We start from the raw sequence: 17,465 nt of genomic DNA on the forward strand, positions 1-17,465 counted from the left end.
AGTGCTGGCAGGCTGTTTTCCCCCAGCCAGCAAGGCCGATGTAGCATCCAACGGCAACCTGGTTGGTACGCCTATCATGTATGGGTTGTCTGGCTGTCCCTCTGGAGGCGCCAGTGCAGTGCCGCTGGGAAGAGGAATGGATTAGGCTGCCCTGGATCCCCCTGCCCACCTTGCATTTGCATAGCCAGTGAGTTACTTCAGGCAACCTGCAGTAAAATTTATTTATTTATTAAACTTCTATACCGCCCAAACTTTCGTGTGCTCGCTTTGTCTGTGGGAGGCCTGCATCATGAGCTTGGGCTTTGTCCGGGCCCGTTCATACCTTTTAATGTTTTAATGGCAGCTGCCTCTTTCCTTTTTCTGTGCTCTGGTCCATGCTGAGGGAATGCTGAAAGATGGCAGCACCTCTTAGAGGCCTTGGTCTTAGCAGTGGCGCTGGCTCGTTCCTCGTTTGAACAGATCATCCGAGAGTGACCCGGTCAAAGTCTCCCCTGCCTGGGATAGGTCCATGGAGGGGGAAGGAACAGCCAATTAAATAATTATTATAATTCTTCTTCTTCCTTCTTCAGAAAGAATCAAATGACAAAGAATTTGCTCACCAACGAAGCCAGAAGAGAAGTAGAAGCAAAGGAGGACTGAAGCTGTAAAGCAATGGGGCAGGAGCCCCAGCAGATGTGTCTTACCAGGAGCAAGACAGGAAGGAACTGGGGATCTAGTTCCAAGGGCCTGCTGGGAGGAGAGCCAGACTTCCTGTTACCTGAGAATCTACCTGAAACTATCCTGTCTACTGGGAGCAAGTAGTGGAATTTAACCCTTTGTGGATGATGGCCTCCTACTCTGAGGGAGAATGAGATTAGAACCACCGATGAGTTTCAAAGAGTCTTAAACAATCACTATTGAAGCCATGTATGTACGTATGTATGTATGTAAAATGAAACTTAACAGTTGAATGTTAGTTTTTGTTTGGGACTTTTTGTTTTTGTTTCTGCTTTCTATTTGTTTGGTTTATGTAAACTAAGTTTCTACCATTTGCTCCAGGAGGAGGACAGATGTTTTTAATTGGAAGCACTGCAATTTTTTCTGTGTATGAGAGTCACCATACTTGTATAACGTCGTTCAGGGGTGGTTACATGAGAATAAGGTTGCTCAGGAAGGAGTCGCCAGCCGGGCAACCACTCAGTCTTCGCTCTCCCACATCACTGACATGGCGGGCTCCAGATCCCAGGACTCCTCTCAGCTTCAAGCTGACAAGTTCTCTCTAGGAGGGGAAAGGGGGAGGAGGGCCAGACATCCTGGCCACTAGGCTCCAGAACATAGGAAGAATTAATGGGATCCAGTTGTGGGTTTTTGTTTTTGTTTTGCCTGGTTCAGATCATATTCACTTGGCTTGTATTTTCTTGCCACCAACATAGGCAAAAAATACATGTGGAGGAGATGGGGGATGGTGGAAAGAGAGGAAGACCAGGGTGCATCTTAACTTGTCTAAGGGCCCACTCCAACCTTGCTAAAACCCTGATGCTATAGAAAGGAAACAACAAAAACATACTCCAAGATTCATTGACTATTACTGAATTGAATTAATTTTGTTAATTCTTCCTAGCAAGCAAACGCTACGCTGAAGAAGAAAAAATTAAACAAAACACCTGTTCACTCTGAAGCATATGTAAAAACATTACTGGAGATACATGTAACAACTTTATATCTCCTTCAATCCCTGTTATAATGTGTAGTAAAAGAAAATGCATGACATGACATCACTGGGCTCCAAATTCCCTCCCCTTACCCCATTTCACTGGCTGCCACTTTTGGGGGTGTGATGTCACGTCACTTGTTTTAGTCTACAACATATTACCAGGGAAGACAGACAAGGCTGCTGTTTTCAGAGTTCCCACTAGAAAATACGTCGATGCTGTGGGCAGATTCACACACCATTCAGGCCAGTGCCAATATAATGTAATGAATTCTTTAATCAGGGTCAAGAGATCAGGAGTGGGTTGGACTCACACACTCTCTACCAATACTGATCGTAGATGCTATAGCTGCAATGATCTCCATTGCACACTTGCAGTTCAATCCTATACATAGGTAAGTCCCATTGAGTTAACGGATAGGATGAGAACTCTACATTCTATTAGCTATGCAGATGACATGATCAACTCCTGCAGAGTTTAAAAAAAAAAAAAAAGCAGCTCTTTTGTAATGTGAATCAACTATGTTTATGCTTTGTTATTCTGCAAATTACAGTACTTGTGAATATTGAATTAACTCTGGAAAATCCTGATCCTTAAATTATGGTATGCTAAAAGGCTGGTCAAGCATAGCTGATTGCACATGTCATCCTGCCTTGAAAATATCAGTATAGATGGATGGATGTACATATAGGTTCAGTGCACAATTTTGCCTACTCTCCTTACTCATAGCAAATCTTAACTGTTCGGTATCTGAGATGGATTGCTTTCTATTGTTCTCATCCCTCGGGACGACGAATTGGCCCTAAATGAATCATGTTTGAATGTGTGGCAGAAGGCATAACACACTCCTGGCTCCTGTAAAAACCACAAGGTCACAAACAACTGTTGTTGCCTACTATGCAAGGGAGTGCTTGGCACAACACCCTCTTTTCATTCTGCAAGTGAGGAGGAGGTGGAAGTGTATTGATAGTGAAAACAGACATGTTACAGGAAGCTAGATACAGGCAGAACAAAATGTTGCATTGCCAGCAATGCATCCTCTATGAAAAATAGCTGGGTTCTAAGAAAGAGCTGTTTTTATAATGTAACAAGATTTTCACACACTCGGCGAAAAGCAACACTGCTTGACAACTTTATGTGACTTTGTATACACTGGACACAAGCAATATTAAGCACATTTTAAAGTCCCATTGATTTCAACAGCACACCTCTCCCCCTGAATTCAGTGGTGGGCAACGACTAACATGTCCCATTAATTTCAATGGGATTACTCATGAGTAATTTACTCTGGATGTCAGCTGCTGGAATTTGAAAGTGCTTCGCTTGGCCGAATTGTACCTTCTGGTTTTGAAAAGTTTGTTTTATTTGCTTTCACCTCCCTTTTTGTGCCTGGGCCCTATACTTACCAAGGCTGGCCAAATTGTCATTATTATAATGTGTGGAGCCCTTAGTCAAGTCCTTAGTCATGTGCGGGAAGGTAAGTATAATCCTGCCTTCTCCCAAGCACTCCCTAGCCCCAGGGATTTTGGTCATGTGAACAATCTTCTTGAGTGATAAAGTTACTCCTGGAGGAAAGTATTTTTCTTCTGTACTGTTCAAACTGCTAACTTAATTGGCAACACAGACAATATAGAACTTGAATATTTTACCGCAGGAATGTTTGTGAGCATAGTAGCACGTGCACACACCCAGTGACAATGATGTTATACATTTTTAAAAGAAACTGAGAAAATACTCTACATTTGAACAATAGACATTTCAATGAGTAATTCACAGAAAATATGACCCACATTCTCATGACCAGAACGGTCGTGGTTAAAGAGTTAACCGCAACTGGCCCAAAATTTCCAGCCAGTCCTATTGACCAGGCTTAAGAAAACTATTACTTACTCCTAAAATAGTTTGTTTCCAAAAGCTGTAAACAGTGCATGATGCAATTCTGATATGATCTGTACAATTCCTTTGTTATCTGTACTATTCTTGTTTGATAATACCACCTAATTGTTTGCTAATCAAAGGATGACATCCAAACTAATGCTGCACTTGTGCAAAGACGTTGTGCCATCTAGGTCCATTAAGTTGGGAGCTTGCATTCTAGACTAGTGTTGTGCTAGTGCAAAGCTATTGTACTAATGTAAAGACATTACCCAGAGAAAGGAATGCCTGTTCCAGACTAGTCCTTGCACTAGCAGAAGATGTTGACAAGTTGCACAACTGGCTTCACATTCTTATAGATGTCCCAGAGAAGTAGGGGTGTGCCCAAACCCGAAACATTCAATTTGGTTAGAAGAGAACCAGACTCAAACCAAACCAGGTCTGGTCCAGTTCTGTGCACATTAGAGCTGGGCCCAGTCCAGCTCCAGTCCGAACTGGTTCGGGCCCAGCTGGGGGTGAGGAACACACCTCTGTTCTGCTGACCCTGTCGCCCAAGCGCAATGCTTGTGAATATGCAACAAGAGTGCAAGACATTGTGTAACTCTGCATCTGCCCAGCTATACAGCCTTCTTGCTTGTGCACAGCTTTGTTTGTTGCACTAGCACAGCATTAGTCTTGATGTCAGTCAGTAGGGATGTGCACGAATTGATTTTTTCAATTCAATTTGTACCCGAATCAAATCAATTTGTTTGTATCCTAATCAAATCAATTTGTTTTGGGTCCGAATCTTGCCAGCTAGCACAGGGGCAATTTGTTTTGTCCACAATACTGAAAAAAGTAGATTTGAGCACAAATCATTTTGTACCCAAATCGATTCGCAGAGACAGCAGGTGCAGGCAGTTATTCTCTCAGCAGCAGGAAGTGGGTGGAAAAAAATTATCTTCCCTTTTCCACAATCAGAAAAGCAAGAACAAAAGCAGAGAATCAACTCCAGGAGACAGGCAAGGCAAAGCAAAGCTCCTCTGGCTCTCTCTCTCTCTCTCCTCCCATGAGGCAGAAAGGCAGAATTGGTGGCTGGATGCCTTCTTGAATATGCCTCCTTTGAACTCCCCCCACCCTTGTCCCTTCTTTGACCCTTCCCCTAGCCAATGCTGGGTCAATCACCCCTGGCAACACAAGATTTGATGGAAATGAGCCAATATGGAACCAGGGGGCGGAATCGTCAGGCAATCTCTGCACACTGTAAGTCACCAATCTGAAGCTTCGGAGGGCGGGATTTTTTTAAAAAAAATCCTGACACAAAATGGAGACAGAAAGAGAGATCGTCAAATCTACAAATTTCTCAGGTCCAAAATCTGGGTGATCTGTTTTGGACTCGAATCTGGTCAGCTAGCACAGGGGTGATTTGTTTTGTCCACAAATCACCTAAACAGGTGGATTTGGGTACAAATGGTTTTGTACCCAAATCGATTCTCACATCCCTATCAGCCAGTATGTGTTTCCAGCTAGGGCTTCTCCAGATAATGAAAAAATACTTTGACCTGTATACATGTCAGCCTCAATGCAGCAGTACTCATAGCAACAAATTCATAAGGTAAAGGAGATAGCCTTGCTGCAGAAAATAGTCATACTTGTGTTTTCTACTGTATAAAGTTAGGCCAGACGTATGTTCCAGAACTGGAGAGGAAGAATGTACAGACTTGAAAATGTGGGGAGAGGAAGGGGACGGTGTAGAACATCCATGAAATGGTAGGGCACTGCTATGGTTAGAGGGCACATTTTTGTCATGCCTCCCACCGCAAAATAATTTTTTGGTGTGATTTTTCCAAGACTTTTCCCCAAGACCCTAGACCTGCACTTGTGAAGTAAAGCCTCCAAAGACCTTAAAACAAAACAAAAACACTTCCTAAAGGTCACAAAGTTACATTAATACTGAAGAGGTCAAGTTTCCTCACTCATCCCAAATAATGTCAGAGATCCTCTCTGATAGATACTCATGACAGCAGACAACTCCGTTCCAGACAGCAATAGACACAATAGCTGAGGAGATAATCATATTATGGCTTGAGTGCAGGGAAAATGTAGTATCTGCACAGCAGGAAGACTGCCTTGTGGAAAGGCTGTTGGGTTCCCTTGTAATAAAATGAGCAACTGTAGCCCTATTCAAACATTGCATTGCACATGCGCTCAGGTGCTGGTACAACTTTTTGTGTGAATGCCTGTCCAATACGTTCATTTTAAATGTGAACCTGGGTACAGACCGTCTCAAATACAGACAGAGATAGGAGGTATGCCACTGTACATGCGTTCAACGTAAGATGTGAATAACTCCATGCATACAGATTCGTACCTGTGCACACACATTGTGTGTACATTGAACGTAACATGTAAATAAGGCTAGATTATTCATTAAATGACCAAAATGATACAGAGAGGCCTTATTTGGTTAGCTTTGTGCCACATTATTAAGTAGGACCTTAAGTAGGACTTTCACTGAGGCCATACCAAGACAAAGGGGAAAAAGAAAAAAAAGAAAAAAAAAAGAACTTACCTTGACATAAAGCTGCTGAAACTCTTCTAGATTCAGCCTCCCACTAGGGCAATCCTTTAGAAATCCTTTGTACCACTGTTTGAGTTCATGTTCATTAAACTCTGTGCTCTTCACCAGATCCTCCATCACTTCAGGAGCCAGCTTGCTATTCTGTTTCCCCATAATGCCTAAGAGAAACAAATGTATATTATTCTCCCCCTTCCTTCTTTTTCTGCCTATAATCTACTTGTCCTCCCTTAGGATGTTCATGGTGGCTTAAAAGGCATTGGAATTATTTTGATTAAAATGAGGCTAGAACATGCTGGACTAACTTAGGCTTCTTCAAGTTATGTTTGGAAGTTGTTTTGACCTTCATATTATGCTATATTATGCTTATAATATAGTAGGCATACAAATGCCTCCCCATTTGTGAAAAAGAATATTTGTGCCACACTGAGAAGAAACAGTGTGGTGGGGGATTACCTTATTCCAACACCTTTCTGCTACTTGTAAATGCAGTTAGCGTATGATATGACCAGATAATAAATTATGCTTTTACTTGGCTCCCCTGCTTCAAGCTTCATGATTTGTCTAGACCAGTTACAACATCAATAGGTAGACATAACCCAGCACAAAATGGTCCCACTGTGTCAAAGTTTGCCTTTACACACATTTTGTCTGTACAACATAGTTGTTTTCCTTCATCAAACAGCCATATTAATGCATTAGATTCTTCTTCCAATTTAAAGGTAAAAGGTAAAGTGTGCCGTCAAGTCAATTTCGACTCCTGGCGCCCACAGAGCCCTGTGGTTTTATTTGGGTAGAATACAGGAGCGGTTTACCATTGCCTCCTCCCATGCAGTATGGGATGATGCCTTTCAGCATCTTCCTATATCGCTCCTGCCCGATGTAGTACCAGCGGGGATTCAAACCGGCAACCTTCTGCTTATTAGTCAGGCATTTCCCTGCTGTGCCATTAGGTGGCTTTCTTCCAATTTGCTCTATTCCAAATGATCTGGCCAGATTAATAACACAAATGTGAAAGCAGCTGATGATATATATATATTCCAAAAACATATATTTATTCCAACATGTTGGAATAAGAGACATAAGTTTTAGGAGGTATAAAAATATGTTAAATAATAAAAAATAAATAAATGTTTTGAAAAGAATCTTTCTCAAGGAATGTTTCCACTTGACTGCCTGAAAGAGATGCGTATTCTTGCTCAGGCCTTAGGCAGACAGGGCTTAAGCGAGAATCCACATCTCTTTCAGGCAGTCAAAAGGAAACATTCCTTGAAAAAGATTCTTTTCAAAACATGTTGGAATAAATATAATTTTTTTTCAACTGCTTTCAATCTCAGCTGATATTGATCCTCTGTTTCATCCAGATTATATCACCTTGAACCAGTCTAATGCACTGCATAAACCAAGAATTTCTAGTTTAGCATTGTGCCAGTGCTAATCTACAATAGCTTTTCATATAACTACTTTCCTTTAACAACTCACTGCATACCCAGAAGGAGCTGCATTTATTCCTTTGCATTCATTCCCTTGTATTTGTTGGTCCAGTAAAACAGAGCAATTATCTGGCTTGTTCTACGTGATGCAGAAAATTGTGCTAGACAACAGCCCTGATCCATATAATCCTCTGTCATAATTATAGTCCTTCATTCTTTCATCTACTTCTCAAATGCTGCTCCTTTTATTAGGAAAAATACATTGTTAATTACAACCCACACCAGGCACAGCATTTCTGAACAGCTATAAAGTATAAATCCAAGGCTTCTGGTTGTAGATCTAATTAACATAAGCAAGAAAACTGTAATTCATGGATTATCAAGTTTTTCACAAAATGGATTCCAACATCCTCCAAGGTTTTAGTAAGCTGCTCTTTGTTCCTGCAATGGATGCACTCAGTTCCACAATTCCACTCTTGTTCCTGTAGTCAACAGCACTGTTACCAATTACCAGAACACGTTTTTTCCACAAATGCATCCACATATAATAAAGAATAGCTACTGCTGAGTACACCTAAATGCACATAAGAAAGCACATTATATATATATATATATATAAATGGTTTATCAAACACACATTATGCATTAAGAAAACATAGCCACACAGTTATAAATTTTATTTAGATGGAGAAGGCAATTTCCTAATAATTAAAGTGGAATAACTTTTTATACCAGTGGTATAAACTTTGTATCCTCAGGGAAACACTGAATCCTCAGATTAAACTGGTCTGTCATGGAAGCTCTCTACATCTCACATGGAACCTCTTCATTTTGCAAAGGCATCTGGGGAACATTCTGCAGTATATACCCAGTTCATATGGCTGTCTATAGGGCTTCACTGCTTATTTATGACATTTTTAATTCCACCTGTTTTCAAAGGACTTCAAGGGTGCCCCTTTCCACCCTTTAATACTCACAGCAGCCCTGTGAGGTAGGCTAGGCTGAGAGACTTTGTCTGGTCCAAGGGAGCTACATGGCTGAGTAGCTCTCCTTAGTCCTACTATTAACTCTCTGACCAGTGCACAGTAATGGCTCTCACACTCCCCCACATCATATGCCCTAGAACACATAACAAGGCTATTCACACGATGGGGCAAAATCGGGCTAGCGGAGGCTTCCCCGATTTTGCCCCATTGTGTGAACCACCGGGCTCGGCTGCGGGCCCAGTGATTCCTAGGCAGGTAACCCACCTAAGCACCCCTGCCCTTAAACCAGGTTTGCGGAGCAAGTGTTCAACAAACCTGGTTTTAATGAGCGTGAGTAGCTGTGGCGCGGCCTCGCACCACGGTTACTGATGAGGAGACCCCCGGAAGGGAGGTGAAAATCCGCCTCCCGGCTCCGGGGGTCTCGCCAGCATGCCCTGCGTACTCGTGCAGGGCATGCTGGACCTTCTGGGGGCTGATTGGTCCCCACTCCACCCAGTCCCTGCCGGCTCTGTCACGGAGCCGGCAATCGTGTAGGGGGCTGATCCGGCCACCCAGGGCTCCCGCCGCAATCGTCTGCAGGGAGAGCAGGCTTAGCCCGCTCTCCCCGCAATAGCGGCAAAAGCGGGTCTCACTGATCATGAGACCTGCTTCAACATCTCCCAAAGTTGCTCATGGAAGGGACTCACATTGAAGTTTTCTTTCAACAAGTTTCTTGAGAATTTGTTCCCAATTGCTAATTTTTCCATGAGAAATCTCTTGTACCCTTTCAGGAAAACCTGGCATAAAAACTATGGTTTGATGCTATTCATTTCTATCAAAGCCATTTCAAAAGAATGTTCATTTAAAGCAACTTGCTTTCAAATGTACTACATTTATTCAAAATATTTATACCCTCCCCCTCCAGTGCACTACTGTTCAGGATGGCTTACAAAGTAAGCAAAATGCATACAATAGGAAAAATATAATTAATAAAATTAAAAGACCCGGTTAAAACCACATTTAAAAGTTATAAATTAAAAAGTTAGCAACATAGGAAGTTGCCATATACTGAGTCAGACCGTTGGTCTATCTAGCTCAGAATTATCTACACAGACTGGCAGAGGCTTCTCCAAGGTTGCAGGCAGGAATCTCTCTCAGCCCTATCTTGGAGAAGCCAGGGAGGGAACTTGGAACCTAGATGCTCTTTCCAGAGTGGCTCCATCCCCTAAGGGGGATATCTTATAGTGCTCACACTTCTAGTTTCCCATTCATATGCAACAAGGGCGGACCCTGCTTAGCTAAGGGGACATATCATGCTTTCTACTACAAGACCAGCTCTCCTTTAAAAAGCTTCAAATCCCACCAGATTTGAGCAATGGATAAAACAGACAAGTCTCTCTAAAAAGATGGGTCTTTAGAGGTGTTTTTGAAACCTCGAGGGAGGGAGCATGACAAAGCTAAAATATTCTCTCTTCTGTAAGGTCATTCACACAACCTCTGTGTGGGAGGCTGGGGAGGGGAAAGCAGGATCATGCCTACTTCCCCCTGAGATGATCCATCCTTGCTCTTTGGCCATGCCACTCGTGCACCCTCACAAGCTGCGTCACAGCCCGGGGAAAAGCAGCCCGGCCTCCAGAAATCCCACAATGCACTATATGTGAGGAGCACGATGCATTGGGGGATTCCCCCACTGCCAGCAACTCTACCCACCTGGCTCTATGAATACTCGGGTTAAGGCAGCTCGGAGTGTGCATACAAGTGAGGGCTGGGGTAGAAGGGTGCACTCATACACTTCTACCTCTTTATAAGACCATAAAAAACATGGACTACACTGGATGGGGACCAATTCTAGGGATCCACATGAGCAGCCCTACCTGGGCAGGGCTGTGCAAGCCTGGCTGCTCATGTGAACACCTATCATATATACTGAAGCCCCTACGTACCATTCCAGATTACTGTCAGAGGTATAAAACTAGATGATCGTATTGTAATTTATACTGAGGCTGTGTGTTTGATTTCAGCTCTAATCCTGTTGGCAAAACAAGAGGACTGCCATCTAGAACCATTCAAAGCAATGGGAATTTTGCTTGGCCTCAACAGAATAGGATTTCCATCCTAGGTGTGGAGCCATTCTTTACTCCCATAAAAGTGGCCTGTTGTCTAGAACCTCTTTCCTTTTTGCTTCTACAAGAGCCTTAATCACTGCTTGCTCTCAGCACCACTAACATTTTGGTATATACTGCACTAACTAGGGATATGAAGATTTTTCCACACTTGGAATGTTTTATCTCAAATTTGAGAATGTTCTTTCTAAAATGAAGAGCCTGTTCCAAGCTCGGAACGGAATGGCCTGTTTCGAGTTGGAATGTTCAGAGTGTCATTTTAGATCCCAAAATGGCACTCTTGCATCTTCTCATGTGCGGCAACAATTTGTGTGGTCACCACCACCACACAAACGGCTGCTGTGTGTGCATGGAGGCCAGAAGAGCGCTATTTGGGGATCCAAAATTGCATCTGGAACATTCTGAGTCAGAATGGGGTTGTTCCATTGGAACAACTGGCTTGACCAGTTGTTCCAATGAAACATTCCATGGATTTAGCATTTCATTCCGATCTTGGAATGGAAAGCTAAATGTGTTTCATGAACATCCCTGGTAATAACTTGTCAATGGGCTAAATGGTATTATGTGGGAGTTCTGCAATTGGCGGTCACCCCAATTTGGATTGGGGGTTGCACTGCAGGAATAGCTGGAGGAGTTACGCTTTGTCCTCCTCACTCTCCAACACAAGTTGTGCGGTCACTCATACATATGCCTGTAGGTATTTCCCCACTGTGTTAATAGCAGCAGTTGGGACCTATTTGCATCAAATAATTGGTACATGGACACAGGATTAACCTCAACCCAAACCCCCAGGCAACTGCTTTCTATATAAGAAAAAGACACGGAGAGCTCCAACTTTGGACCTTCCACATCATATCTAATTGGCCTGGAAGCAAGGAAGAATCGAGTGACCTCCAGGTGCCCTGGCCATCTCTGGATGCAGTTTTTCTTTCTTCACCTCAAGTCCTGAATCAGAGAAGGCAGCAAGGCTCACTGCTCTCTCTCCCAATTTCTTTCTGACTGAGAGAATCAGATTTTAAAAAGGGAAGAGAAGTGGTATGGTGGAAGAGAAGGAAATATTAGAAAATCTCACTGAATTTGCCCAGCTGGAAAGTGAGATCATGCTGATTCCCTTGGTGGTGTTATTATACCTTAAAGATGGACAAATGATAAGATGGAATACTGTGCTGTTGGAAGTTATTGCTCCCTCAGCCCGCTGGGGGACTTACATATTGCTTTGTATAGGGGACATGTGCATTCTTTGAGGAGAAAGTACTGAATGGCATGCATTGCAACACGTTTATGAATGCAGTATCTCCCCGATCACTGATCTGTTCCTGAAACAACACTTAACATTTGTATAATACGTTTTAGTGCTTGAAGCGCTTCACACACATTCTCTTGTTGTATCTTACAACCTTGTAAGCTAATGATGATGATATTTATTATGAATATCTACATATCGTTTTTCAACAAAATGTTCACCAATTGGTTTACATAGCACCAGGAATCAGAAAAAGAGTGAGAAAATGGCTCCCCCAAGGGCTCACAATCTAAAGAGAAACACAAGTTGTTCTAATAAGAACTAATCAGCCTACTTTCCTTTCACTGTCTCTACAACTGGACTAAACTTGGTTCAAATCAAGGTCCAAAAGTTAGATCTCTTGCACCTCAAATGTTCATGCATCCACCATCCTGGATCGGGGTGGATGACATCAGTACAAACTATGCCATTGAGGTGTTGCTGTGTGTAACTCACTACAACTGTACCAAATTTGGTTCAAATCAGTTAGACAGTCCTTAAGTTAGTGCACTTGCACCTCAAATGTTCACACCTCCACCATCTTTGATCAGGGTAGATGACATCATCACAAACGATACCACTGGAGTATCCTTATGTGTCCATACAGCTATAGCGAATTTGGTTCAAATCAGTTAAGACTGTCCACAAGTTAGTGCACTTGCGCCTCAAAAGTTTATGTGTCCGCCATCTTGAATTGGGTTGGGTGACATCGTCACAATATGTGCCACTGAGGTGTCCTTATGTGTCCCCACAGCTGTAGCAAATTTGGTTCAAATCGGTTAAGCAGTTCACAAGTTAGCCCTCTTGCACCTCCAAAGTTTATACATCCGCCATCTTAAATTGGTATGGATGACATCATCACAAACTATGCCACTGAGGTGTCCCTGTGTGTCACTCACTGCAACTGTACCCAGTTTGGTTCAAATGGGTTAGACAGTCTACAGTTTGCACCTCAGATGTTCATGCATTGCCATCTAGAATTGGGGTGGATGACATCATAACAATCTATGCCATTGAGGTGCCCCTATGTGTTCCTGCAGCTACAGCAAATTTGGTTCAAATTGGTTAAGTGGTTCCCAAGTTAGCCCACTTGCACCTCAAAAGTTTACATGTCCGCCAACTTGAATTGGGGTGGATGACATTATCACAATCTATGCCACTGAGGTGTCCCTATGTGTCCCTACAGCTGCAGCAAATTTGGTTAAATCGGTTAAGCGGTTCCCAAGTTAGCCCACTTGCACCTCAAAGTTTACCCGTCCGCCATCTTGAATCGGTGTGGATGACATCATCACAAACTATGCTGTTAAGGTGTCCCTGTGTATCGCTCACTGCAACTGTACCTAATTTGGTTTAAATTGGTTAGATAGTCCTCAAATTAGCCCAATTGCGCCTCAGATGTTCACATCTCAAATTGGAGTGGATGACATCATCACGCACCACGCCATTTGGGCATCCCTATGTATCCCTACAGCTGCAGCAAATTTGGTTCAAATCGGTTAAGTGGTTCACAAGTTAATACACTTGCACCTCAAAAGTTTATGTGTCCACCACCACTGGGGTGCATGACATCATCACAAACCATGCCATTCAGATGTCCCTACATTTCCCTACAACTGTACCTGATTTGGTTCATATTGGTCTAGGCATTGCAAAATTGATGGGTGGGGGTGGGAGTGGGGAAACACATGGACACATACACACACAGAATGCCAGGTGATCTCATAAGCCTACTGGAAAGTAGGCTAACCAGGGAGATACCAGCAACTGACACCACAGGATCACAGTGCTGGGCTGAATACTGACAGTTCTTCCCCTGTTAAATATAGGAGGCACACCATTTTAAAAGTTCCTCTTTGCTCAGTTAGCAGGGGTTATCATTATGACGACGGCATTTTATGGACAGAGAGCCAAGGCAGAGAGGAAGTAGCTTGCCTAAGGCTGCATGGTGAGTTCATGATGGTGGTTAGATTTCAACCAGGGATTTCTTGATTTGCAGCTCAATGAGTCATTCTAAACTCAGAAAGACTGGAGAGTCCTTCATTAGGGAGGGAAAGTAAAATACCATATCAAACAGTTACAACACAGCCTACTTAACTCATTACCTTTGCCTTACAAAGAAAAAGACTGCCCACGCACCCAAGACCTATAACAAGCATTCTGCTGGGAACATAAAAGCTGAGGCTGTCCTGCTTGCTGACATTTTGGAGTCGTGAACATGGTAGTAAAGAACAGTTGATCTCCCTCATTTGTAGTATTTCTAGTGCCATTATGTTGGGTTGCTATATGAGAGCACAAGGGTAGTGTATGCACTCCTCCTCATGACGGCATGTAGCCCCAGAAACAAATAAACCTGTACACCATAGCTAGATGAAATTACAGTCATACAGCACCAGATGTAACACCTGAGGCCTGGGCAGAGGGTATTTTCGATCATCAGACCCCAAAGTCTTCATACATCACTCTTGCCATCAGGAAGAGCCAGGAGCTGCAGACTGACCAGTAGGCTGGGTGAGATGTCCTCCCTCCCCACGACAAAAACATCAGGTGTTGCTTGGCCCCATTTGTTAGGTATCACACTTCTGGGGAGGGTGCTATTTCTCTTGATGGTCACCATAAAACCTCTGGAGAGCAGCACTTAAGAAACAGAAACATAGCAACTACTGTATAACAACTGAAGTCTGGGGAGTAGACATTTTCTACCAGCCCTGCAGAGTCTATGATTGTTGCTTTATCATCATTGTTTTAAAACCATGTTCATATTTGAATATAACTTTAAATTTTAAAAATATAATTAAATATGTATTTAATTGTGGCGTATAGGATGTCTGTTGGATGTCTGTTGCCAGGCAGAAGATTTTATATCTATATTTATATGTAGAGAGGCATAGTTTATTTTCATTCACAGACACACACACAACCAAACAGTTGCAATTGACTTATGCAACATGCATGGGGAAACACAGAGAGAAATTTCCAGATATGTCCAGAATTCTGTGCGATATGATAATAGACAATTTTCTTGTTATTTTTCATGTAGAAGTTTTAACAAATTCCCTGCTGTGTTCTGGTAATAACTACAACTCCTGACAACCCTCTGCATTGTTCCTCTCTCCTCAGGCTTCTTTTGACACTGCCTTTCCTCTTACTCATGTCAGCATGAAGTGGAGATAGAAGCAGCACAAAACTGTCAAATCCAGTCACATGTCCCATAGTTTAAATATAATTCTTGGTTCACAGGCACAAAGATTAATGTAAAACTATGACCTAGCCCTTAACAACGATGGAGTGAAAGCTTAGCTGCAGAAAACATGGCTGAACAGTTGTTAGAATGTTCCATAAAGATTAAAGGTAATAAGTATCTCCTTTAGAAAAGGCAATAGAAATTTAATGGTTAGAGACTTCTGCCTGCATTGCACTCTTCCCAAAATTGTCATCAGAAATTATTGAAAATGTATGGTATTCATAGTGGATGTACACAATTTCAGCAGCATGTATTGTCAAAAGCATGTGTTCAACCTTAAACTACAAAGTAACACATTCACAGGAAAGAGAAAAGACTTTCTTATAAATTGACTGAATAACGAAATCTGCTGTGTCCTTCCTTCTTGGTGATAGAAGGCAATTAATGTATCGAACTTTCCCTCCTCTGTTTGTGGCAACCTATGGCTTTGACCCACATCCTAAGCAATTTACTCGACAGAAAGTCCATTTTTTAAATTACACATATTTCCCAGTACCTGAAATTAGGATGGACATACCTGTGTGATATTACCCATATTTGTTTGCTATTTCTGCTGCAAATGAAATCAGAGGATGGAGTTCTTCTCAAAATGAACAAATAGCTATCCAGTATTCACATGGATGTGCTGCCGTTCCAATATTAGGATAGTAAATATTCAAAAGTCATTTAATGAAGGGTCTTTCCATACACTCATCTCCCTGAAAAATCCTGCTAATGATTGAATAGCACAAGCCACATTACCTTTTGCCATGTGGATGGGCAGAGCTAGCCCACAGAACACCCCAGGCCTGAGAAAGACTAGCACATATTTATTAAAACAATGTATAAGCCACCTTTCCAGTGCTCAAGGTAGGACACAATAGAGAACATCATAACATCAATACAAGCACTCCAAGCAACTGGCAAGCACTGAGCCAAAGAAAGCCCCTGACTTTTCCCCTCCATCTCTGAGCTAAAATGTAGAGGTGAAAAACTTATTTTGGTTCTGTTCTTGCTGAGTGGTCAGAGTACCCTGGAAATACAGCAGCCAAATGAATCCTCACATCCTGCTCCAATTCTGGTGGTGGGATTTATCTATTTGACCCTATGCTGGTAAGGCACTCCAGGAACCTTAGCAACTTAGCATTCAAATTCCCACCTACCTTCCCAACTTTAGAGTTGGGAAAGCATGGCACAATGGTTGGGATGGTTTCCCCCCTCCCTGCACAACACACTATGCAGGAACAGTTAATCACATCTTATGTTGGCCCGAGGTGCAGCAGTATACTTCTTATCTAATTTCTAGTTACCATGCATTTGAGGGGCCTGTACCCAGGCTCACTTTAAAAATGAATGCAGGTACAGCCATTCAAACATATGTATGGGTGTATAGACATTTGGACACCTGAACAAAATAATAAAGCTATTCACATGAGCAGCCCTACCCAGGCTTACGCAGTTCTACCAGGGTAGGGCTGCTCGTGTGAACCACCGGGATCAAGGCTCTTCTACCCAGATGCCCAGTTGTGTATGCCCATGCACACATAAGGGGAATCCCTTGTATGCTGTGTGAGTGACAGAGCCTTAGAATTTGATCATGTGCGTGGAGGTACTCTCCAGCAGCCCTCCCCATGCACCACTGTTTTTGGTTGTGTGAACAACCTTAGAGTCTCTGAATAGTGTTTCTAAATAGAGACAATCTAATGTATGATATACTAACAAGTATTTTGAATGCTCATGGAAAGCAGGAAACAGACATCAATCTTAATTAAGATGATGGTGGCCCAGAAACTAGAGATGGGTTTGAGCCAGGCTCGACATCAAACCAGCTCGGCTCGACGGGTTTGGGGTCAAACTGGACAGGCCTTGAATAATCTCAGTTCTAACCAAGCCAGGCCTGAACTGAGCTGGTTTGGGGCAATACTGGTAAAGGGGGATCCGGTGAGGATTCCCATTTACCAGTACAGGGGCAGGGGAGTTGTCCAAAGTATAGAGGGGGCGGGAGGGGAGTAAATCTGTACTCACAAGTACAAGCCACGGCTGCACGGTGGTGGCTCCCCCCTACCCCCCACCAGCCTACCCCCAAGTAGCCTGGGCCAGCGGTGGCCCAGTGCAGGCCTCTGTGCATGCACAAGGGCCATTTGAGTGATCTCCATGCATGGGCAGAGGCCACTAAAATGGCCCCTGTGTGTGCACAGAGGCCCAAACCAGGCTGCCACTGGCCCAGGCTACTCAGAGGGGATCTGGCAGGGGTGGGGGGGGAACCGCTGTTATGCAGCCGTGGTTTGTACTTGTGGGAGTTCAGATTTATTCCCCTCC

At 43.0% G+C, this 17,465-nt stretch overlaps 1 protein-coding gene across 1 annotated transcript in view; it reads right to left on the reverse strand.

Moving 5' to 3' along the window:
- The window catches only part of LOC128340345 (visinin-like protein 1), a 156,334-nt gene that overhangs the window by 96,552 nt on the left and 42,317 nt on the right, over positions 1–17,465 (reverse strand). Inside the window, exon 2 of the mRNA XM_053285340.1 lies at positions 6,118–6,284. Coding sequence (XP_053141315.1) covers positions 6,118–6,279 — 162 coding nt within the window. The 5' untranslated portion in view covers positions 6,280–6,284. The remainder of the gene's footprint in view (positions 1–6,117; positions 6,285–17,465) is intronic.

This window comes from Hemicordylus capensis, chromosome 1 (genome assembly GCF_027244095.1).
Source record: "Hemicordylus capensis ecotype Gifberg chromosome 1, rHemCap1.1.pri, whole genome shotgun sequence".
Lineage (NCBI taxonomy): Eukaryota > Metazoa > Chordata > Lepidosauria > Squamata > Cordylidae > Hemicordylus > Hemicordylus capensis.